The sequence below is a fragment of the Cyphomyrmex costatus genome, unplaced genomic scaffold (genome assembly GCF_001594065.2).
Source record: "Cyphomyrmex costatus isolate MS0001 unplaced genomic scaffold, Ccosl1.0 scaffold75, whole genome shotgun sequence".
Classification (NCBI taxonomy): domain Eukaryota; kingdom Metazoa; phylum Arthropoda; class Insecta; order Hymenoptera; family Formicidae; genus Cyphomyrmex; species Cyphomyrmex costatus.
The window spans coordinates 392,685-402,387 of NW_017280322.1; the positions used below are offsets into that span (position 1 = coordinate 392,685).

The window sequence follows — 9,703 nt, forward strand, 5'->3', positions numbered from 1 at the left end:
ATAGTTTTAACGTTGACTTTGAATGGCAAATTTTTCGAGAAATGTTTCTGAGGATAGGGATACTCTCAGGAGATTGCTGGCCTTTTTTGAAGAAGATGCACAAGTATAATATTTTAGTTCTTACCAAGATCGAACCTGACATGATCAGTGCCATGCCATATTCGTGCTCTTCTATTTTTTATGTTGATATATGTAATTATTATCTAGTTTATGTATTATAATAATAATTATAAAAAATCTGTATACCTATGTGTTTGTATAATACAAATTTGCAATAATTTTTACACACATTGATATTTTTATTTTATTATAGTTTCACATTTTTTATCTTTTCAGTTACATCTCTATATTATAAAACAAGATTGTGTGTTTCTAAAACATCACATTTTAGCTCATTCATTTTAAAAACGATATTTCAATGATGAAACATTTTATCATTATACAAAATGTAATGATTATTACGCAATTATACAAGATATTCATGCATAGCTTTAATTTATATATAAAATAATCTTTATAATCTTTCATGCACATACATATATATATACGAAAGGAATTATTTTTAACATATAATATTTCTAGTTTTACTGATGTAAATTCTTCATCCCCATCATACATATTTTATATATATATATAATACACACACATACATACATATATATATAAAATATGTATAAGATGCAAATTTTAATTAAAATAATTTTTACTAAGTACATATATATATTTACACTCTTTAGGACTCCATATAGATCATTACAATATTCCAAAATGCACAAATTGTTCTTTTATCAATTAATTATAATGATATACACGCAATACACACATATACACAATATACAAGTATATATTCTGCATATATATATATACATATATATTGCTATGCGCAATGTTATATTCCCATGAAAAGGTAGCGTGGTATTATAGCAAGAATTTTTGTATTAGAGAAGTTATGGTAAAACAATATTCTTGTTGAAATTTGCAATGTGCAATACAAATTTATTTTAATATATACATATTTTATAATAAAAAATAGAGACCAAGACAATAGTTATTTTACCTTTATTAATATAGATGGAAATATATTCGCGCCACAAGTAAATACAATAAAATGAAATATAAACATTTAATTTATAAGGAAAAGAATAATCCTACTCTTATATTTTAAAATATTGTTGAAATTTTATATATATAATAAATGAGTATATCCTACAACAAATAACAGTCATAAAATGATTTTAGCATCATGATGGGGAACGCAGTATGTCTATAAAGTGAATGATACAAATTACATAATATGAAATTAATTTGATTAACTTACTATTTACGTATATTTTATAAAAAAATTTGAATATTATTTCTTTTTTTTTAAATTAAAATTTATTTTATAATATTAACTAAAACAAAAATTGTATGTGATATTATTCCGAAGTGGAAGAAGATTGAAGACGTCGCTTTTTTTTCTTTGGTCTTGATTTTTTTTCATTTTCGGATTTTCTATACTTAGACTCTTTGTGTGATTTACGTTTTACTTTACAATCGGAACCGTTACGATCGGAATGTTTCGTCGGATACATGTTATTTTTCGATGATGACATAGACATCGTTAAAATCGTGCCTGCGTTAGACTGCGATAAATTAAATATTCTGCTACTGGATCTATAGTGTTTATCTTTATATTTTTCTTTATGTTTTGATTTTTTCCAATGCGAATAGGATTTATTGGAATAATCGCTACACTGGCTACAAGATCTTAAACAATCATCTTGCGAATCTGAAGAATAACACATTTTCCTTTTTGATTTAGACTTATATTCACTTCTTGACATATCTTTATTTATTGAGGCACTATCGTCTTGACTTCCAAACTCGTTCGTATTTCGACATTCTCGGTGCTTATGGTTTGATCTTTTATCTCGTTCAGAAGCGCTAGAAGATATACTATTACTTCTAGATCTAGATTGTCTGTTTTCGTCACAATTCAGATTTTTATTCTTAGACTTCAACTTTTCAAGATTGACAGTTTTCTCTTTACTTCTCGTTGCTTTTCCACTTTTCGCTGTATGATCGTTTTTTACACAAGAGAAACAATCTCTTTTCGATTTATATTCTCTGCAACACTTCTTGATTTTCGTTTTGTTATCAGTCTCTGTACTACTACTGTCACTGCTAGATGAATCCTCATCTGAATAGCTTTCTTCTCTTTTAATAAGTTTTATTCGTCCTGTACCTTTAGCTTGTACTCTATATCTTGGCTTTCTCAATCGTTTTTCATTACATTTCTTTAATACGTTTTCAGATGAGCTAGAATCACTAAAATTGGACATTTTCTTTTTCTTAGATGATTTATTCCGGCATCCTGTCCCATCTGATCTTTTATACTTTTGCGTTTTTTTCCCTGATTTCTTCGAACGATTTCGTCTACTTTGTATCGAATTAGTATCACTGTCAGATAAAACATCAGTACTTGACCCAGACGACTCAGACGATCCTTTTGTAACATAAGACGTACTCGGTAATGATATATTTTCCAAATGTGTTCTTCTTGTAGTCGATCTAGTAATAAAATATGTGTGATGATAAATATTTAAAACACTGAATATTACAATTACACTTATGTTAATGATACATATAAGTAATTTTTTAAAGAAATTTTATCACAATATCTCAATGTTTAAATGATTAAAAAATTGAACGCATTATGAGATATGGTCTTTTTATAACTTACTGCATATTTCCATTCAATGTATGAGGAACACACACATGCTCAGAGTCGGAAGAAAGTAACTCTACAATTTCTGGTGTTCTTTCATGACGTGGTTTTACATAACCAACTATTTCACAATCGCCATCTGATTCAGATGAAACGATTAACAGTTCTGGTACAACATTAGATGTTTCTACTCTGCGAAACATCTGTCCTGCACTAGGACCTAAAATGATTATATGTGCACTTGTATATGTATATATACATTATTTATTATTATTAATTACATATATATATATACATATATATATAATTATAATATATGTATGGAAAAGATTCGATGAAGTAGTAAATAATGCAAATTTTTTATTTACACTACTATACGCACACATTACAAATGTAACACAGGATACAGTTCATCATTTATTTATTTCTTACCTGGCATGCTAATAGGATGTGGTAAGGTATTCGGCATTTCAGCGTTTATTCTCAAATCGATTGCTTCAGTAAGTATTCGTACATCAGAGTTGTCTAAAGTAAGATTACTACTGCTACTGCTACTGCTACTGGTACTGGTAGTGCTACTGCTACTGCTACTGGATGTAGGTGATTCAATACGAGTTGCATACTCATTCGATAAACCTATAATAGGCATAATAATAAATTATGTACCTTGATATTTTTTGCAATTATATAATCTGTATAAAAATAATTACAAACCACGTGGCAAATAAGTAACAGATTGATCATATCCCACTAAATCAAAGTTGGTTTGGGCAAAATTTAACAATTCGTGTGCAAAATGATCTGTATGTATAGCGAAAAAGGGCCGAACGATATTTCGAAATTCTGGACTTCTAATATCATGTTGAGTTAAGGTTTCCATTATTACACTCAACACATAAGCGACATGGGTCGGTTCATTATTAAGTAAAACTTGCAACTCTCTATTTAACCATGGTATAAGACGATCTAATTCTTGTGGTTGTCTTCTGAAATACAATTGACAAACAAATTTAAATATTATGAATAAAGACGTTTATAAATATTGAATACGAGTTTTAGAATAAATAATAAAAATTTAAAAATATTAAGAAATATACTTACCTATAATAATCAGCACTACATTCGCGGAAACGTCCAAATATGTCAGGTAATGAAGTAGCCCATATACCATGCCTATAAACTGTACGACGATAATCTGTAGGATTAGCACGTCTACGTCTACGTTCTTCTCTAGGCACTTGAGGTGCCATACTAGGTAATTGTTCACGTCTTGTAACCTGTTCTGGATTCAATAACACTCCATGTCGACGATTGCCAGTCATCGTTGTTCTGAACCATTGCATAAAATTATTTTATAAATGTGTAAATTGTAAGTGTAACTGTATACATAATACATTTATTCTTCTGATGTATAAAACATATTTGTATTATACAAAAAAATTATACCTGTAAACAAATCGACGAGGAGCAGCAGCCCAATCGACATCAAAGTTAACATCCAAACTAGCATTTACTTGTGACTGAGGAATTTGCGATGCCAATTCACGGGGTACGTGATATTGATCATAATCTTCTTCTGATCTTACATTGTGTATAATTGATTTGAATGTTTGTTTGCATAAAGGACATTCCGTCTTAATTTTGGACCATTGAAGTAAGCAAGTAAAACAAAATTGATGCAGACAACTGTCTGTAAAAGATGTATTAACTAACTTTCCCAAGCAAATGCTACAATTTGGAGGTGGAGAGGTTGCATCGTTTCGTTCGTTATTATCAGAATTTTGTACAAGAATTTCAGATTTTATAGGTTCTTCCACATCTGCACTGGGGTTCTTTATTTCTAGTGGACCTTCCATTGCTATCTACTATTATAAACGTCCATTCGTGAAGAAATTTCTATAAAATAAAAAGATACACACATATAAATATACAACAGCAATTTTTTTATTCAAAATTAGAATAGGTGTAGGATTTGAATTAATATTGAAAGATATTTTTACACACATACACACACATACACACACAACATCATTCTGACAAATAAATCACATATACTAATTACTAATATAAAGTATGATATTGAGTAAAATTACGAGTATAAAAGATGATTAGAAAAGATGATACAAAAGATGATTAGAATATTAACAAATTGTAAAAACATAAAATATATTATCAATGTAAATTATGATATGTATAATATTTTAAATAATTAATGACTTAATGAACGCGATAGGTATTGGTAAAATCTAATTATTTTTAAAAAATTAATAAATAAAATTGATGAATAAAATCTATTTTCAACTTAATATGTAACAGTTGAAACTAACATATAGTGTATAAAAGATTCTATAAGATTTTCTTTCACAAATCTTTAATCAATCTATATGAGTCAGCATGTATCTCGTTATATTACAACATTTTTTCGTATTATATTGCTAGTGAAATAAAAAAAGAGTTTTGAAATTGACACTTACAGAGTTTTGTCATGCTCAGTGCATACGATTGTGCGTCACAAATTTGCTCATTTTATAGTAATGAAACGAAAAATAACTTTAATTTGGTATAGAGAGTGCTGAATGTTCGATTAGATAAATCATCTAGAACAATCATTAGGATACTTGCATTTCGGATACTTGCATTATGGATAATTACACGCAAGGAATATACTTCTTAGTTGTCATAGAGAAGTGCGTTGAGATGAATCTACTGGTTGGCGATGCGTTTCTTCACGTCAGTGTCTTTTTTTCTGTATGAGCGTTGCTCTCCACCCTTCTATTTCCTTTATTACCTGCTTTCGTTTCCGGTATTAGGTATGCGATATTGTAAAGCTGTATGTACGTAAAAATTCGCAAATGTCGAGTTACTCCGTTTTCACCGTGATGTCTGCCTATATCTGCACTGATCTGCACGAACAAGTATGTACGTTCTTACAGTAACCTCCAATAGTTTTCTATGATAGATTCCTACGAAACTACGCACAGACTTCTATAGAAGTCTGTGAAACTGCGACAGCCGTAAGAATCGTATAACGCAATGTTCCCAGGGTCGAAGAAAAAGCTTTACCACTCGATGAGCTGACGCTACTGCGCACGCGTGCATTTTGTCTCAATCTAGGGAGATATATTTCCTTTTATAAGCTATAAAATGAACTTTTCAATTGGATTGTACTCGCAGGAAAACGGCGACGATACTCTCATGTAAGATATCTCTTTTTGTATATTAAGTGTTATTTTGTGAGTAAAGAATAAAATTAGAGAGAGCGCAGTTATTTTATATAGACGTTTAGTTACATATATTTAATAGTCTTTAAAAAGTTTGCAGCTATAAAAAAAGCACATTCAATCATTTACAATTTTATGAATTATGACATAATTTATCTTTTTTTTTACATACATTTTCTTATAATTTATGGATTATCTGAATGTGAAAAAGTCTTTTATTGTTGTACCGATAAATTTGAAGAAATCACTCATCATTTGGAATGGAGATGTGTGTTCTTCGTCATTCGATATGATCGAACATAAACTTGGTCCATTTATCGTTGTTGTCATTGGAAGAGTCTAAGGAAAAGGCCAAATATTATATTTTGATAAATACATTTTATAAATATAATTACATAAAATGCATTTCTATTCACCTCATTATAATTGCAGTGACTTGACTTTTTTAAGTATCTATGTGTAGATATAGGTCGTTTTTTATTTTTATTTTTACACAATTTCAGCTTTGTATTTTTTACTTGGGGAGAAGTATGCCCAGGTTTGGAATACTCATTTTGTTTAAATCTTTTGGTAGAAAAAGATAAACAAATAGTATTACTGTTTTGAATATCCTCATCCATTTCATTATCCTTTTTAAAGTATATTATGCTGGAGGTGTCCAATGATATCTAACGTATAATATAGAAAAATCAATGTGTTAATTTATTATTGTATCTCTGAAGACAATCTACCTGTAATGCAATCTATTATATCTTTAAATCAATTGGCACTTTGTACATATTAACATCTCAAAAATTAATACTAGCAACCTACATATAAAAAATGTATGTAATAATATATTTATACCTACCTGTTCATCTTTTATACATCTTTTTCTTTTAATAGATTTTTTTGATATACCATCTGACTCAAACTCATCAAATTCATTAATATTTTTGTGCCTAAGTGGCTTTCTCGAGCTACTTTCTTTTCTTAAAGTTTGTCTACATTCAGTGTACTGAAAGCAAAATAGTATAAAATATATTATATAAGGAAAAGCTGAAAGAGTACCAAGATATCTACATTTTTAATAATGTAACAAATACTTTTTTAATAGCACTTTGTATCGATTGTATCCATTCGGCACTATCCGCTTTTTCCGAGTACAGTAAGAATGTTTCATGCAAGCATGTTATACGAAACAATTTTTTGCTCAGAACGCAAGTTAAACTGCACTTGTTTAATGGTAGAACGCAAGATACGTTCAGTGATGTCTCTGGTTCACCTTTACAATACAAAAGAGTGTCATTTAAAAGAACAAAATATCGCCTATAAGCTGAATTGCCTCGTCTTGAAACACGCATCAATGATCCTTGTTTGATTAACATTCTACCAGGCTTGACAAGGTTAATGGAAGTAACAATGCACTTTTGAAGATTTAATAATTTTTGTGTTTCTTCATTTTGTGCGATTAAAGTATTTATATGTTTCGCAGATTTTTCAATTTCAACCAGACATGCTACAATTAGAATCAAGTTAAAATTATGTTAAAAAAATACATTTGAATACATATATGAGTTTTTTGGTGAGTCTTAACCATATCAATTACCCTGTAAATATCTATATTCTCTGTGTCTGTAAGGAGTATGTTGTAATACTTGTTTAACAAGTAACTGATACCTCGGTACTCTTTGTACTGGTGTAATTAACAATGAAGACAATTTTCTGCCTACTTCTGGTCTTGTTTCTTGATCACAAATAAATTTTTTGAAGACAGAATCATTCTCTTCACTTATCTAGAAAGATAATTTTGCAGATAAATTTTAACATTCACATCTTTTTGTATATATTTTAACAAAAGTAGTTTTTGATAATTAATAAAAATATGCACACACATGTATTTTTGAACAAATATTCATATACCATACAAAATATCTATAAAATACAAATTACGCTGATTTTTTAAGAATCATACAAATGCAATTAAATTTTAATAATTTTTTCATAGTACTTTATAATTACCTGTAGTAAATTTAGTACTTGTGTATAATCATAAGCATAAATGGAATATAACTTAAAAAATGGTGCAAGTTTGTAAAACACTCCAGCTATGTTATCAGGATTATGTTTTAATCCTGCCACTAGTTCACCACTCACATTATATAAAGTCTTTATGTTTTTAGCTAAAGTGACAAGTAATGGATGATCCAACAATTTTCTCTCGAGAATAGGCTGTATAAAAAACTGAAGAAACATATGTTATATATATATATATATATATTGTACACATACATACATATATATATATATATATATAAAATTTATATCAAGTGTACTAATAGAAAATATATATACTTCTGCTAAGATTTCCAATTGTTGTAAATACGTAACTTCTGTAGTGAGTATTTCTCGAATGGCTTGTGATCTCAGAATTTTTTCCTTTTCCTCTGTACATTTTTCATTATCTTCATTTAAAGCTTGTAGAACTGGAAAAAATTATGATGTAAAACTTTGGCTTAAGTGATAACAGTTAATGAATATATGTATTAAAAAAATGTATTAAAAAATTATACCCTTCATACGGCTCCGCATGCTCAACATATTTCTTTCATTTATAATTTGCCTTAATTCTGAACTAAGGCTAGCTTGAGGCGATAATGGTGAATACATAGTCGTATAAATTATTTGATTATAGAAAATAAATTGACAAAAAATTGATAAATTCTATATTTTATAATATTCAAAATATAATATAGTATTTGAACTTTTTTTCGAACATTTAAATAAAGGCAGCTTGTTTACTCGCTACCGTGCCGATACTGTACATGCCGATTTAACACGGTATGCAGCACTATGCCCGCTACGCCGTGCTGTACACATATGTATGTATGTATACATACAGTAATATGGTACGGTGTGTTGTGTATACGTTAAAATTTAAATGGAGTTTGACAGCATCAGAAGTTGCAACACCTGTTTACCAACACTCGAATTTTGATTGGTTAATACGATGCAACTAAACACAATGGGCGAGTTCAAGCGGCTAGCGGCGTGTTCAGATTCCCACGCGAGTGCTCCCTGGGTGTCATGTCATCCTTGTTTAACATTTGGCAAACAATAAGGGTGCAAACCCATGCAGCGGAATAGCGTAACGCGGAACGAGAGTAGAACCAATCACGAGATTCTCTAGAAACACGGAATGCTCGTTATTGGTTCTGCTCTCGTTCCGCGTTACGCTATTCCGCTGCATGGGTTTGCAAACCTTGACGGAAAAGCGGAAAGCGGAAGAGCAGTTAACCGATCAGAACTCGCGTTGGTAGTAAATAGTACAAAACTAACAGAAAGTCGACTACCTGATTGGCTACTGCTTTTCCGCTTTCCGTTTTTCCGTCAAGGTGTGAACCCGCCCTAAGGCTGGAGTCACATTGAGCGGTAATTACAGCGGAACGGAACAGCGAGACCAATCACAATCGCAGAAAGTAAAGCAGCGGAATGATTGTAGAGTTCTGATTGGTTTCACTATTCCGTTCCACTGTAATTACCGTTCAATGTGACTCCAGCCTAAGGGTAGGCCTTCAACCTATCAAAAATGCGTATTCCAGTGTATTCGATTTCTGATAAGTTGAAACTTATCGCTATCGCTATTCCCTCGCATTGTGTTTAGGGCTTAAAGCTAAAACTAAGGGCCTGGCACACAAAAAAAAACTTAAAGCAGTAATGCTGGATATACTGCATCTGATTTTCGACGACTCTGCAACCAATCAGAAAAATCGTATCATCGATACGAAGCAAA

At 30.2% G+C, this 9,703-nt stretch overlaps 1 protein-coding gene across 1 annotated transcript; it reads right to left on the minus strand.

Moving 5' to 3' along the window:
* Nucleotides 1–1,418: 1,418 nt before the first annotated feature.
* Nucleotides 1,419–8,644, minus strand: LOC108780836 (E3 ubiquitin-protein ligase Topors). The gene is made up of 14 exons (XM_018548653.1): nucleotides 8,484–8,644; nucleotides 8,266–8,396; nucleotides 7,933–8,154; nucleotides 7,520–7,706; nucleotides 7,017–7,429; nucleotides 6,782–6,928; nucleotides 6,348–6,599; nucleotides 6,139–6,270; nucleotides 4,157–4,572; nucleotides 3,812–4,039; nucleotides 3,425–3,696; nucleotides 3,143–3,346; nucleotides 2,726–2,930; nucleotides 1,419–2,553 (listed from the first exon to the last, which is right to left on the minus strand). Exons 1-14 carry the CDS (start codon nucleotides 8,578–8,580, stop codon nucleotides 1,419–1,421), a joined length of 4,041 nt encoding a protein of 1,346 aa, XP_018404155.1. The 5' UTR covers nucleotides 8,581–8,644.
* Nucleotides 8,645–9,703: the final 1,059 nt, after the last annotated feature.

Excerpts from the sequence above, each read along its gene's own strand:
- LOC108780836 (XM_018548653.1), bottom strand. The coding sequence starts at position 8,580 with ATGTATTCACCATTATCGCCTCAAGCTAGCCTTAGTTCAGAATTAAGG. Across the intron at positions 4,573-6,138 it reads GTACAACAATAAAAGACTTT|ATAGCAATGGAAGGTCCACT; the intron begins TTCACATTCAGA and ends TTATAATAGTAG. Across the intron at positions 2,931-3,142 it reads ACATCCTATTAGCATGCCAG|GTCCTAGTGCAGGACAGATG; the intron begins GTAAGAAATAAA and ends TAATCATTTTAG.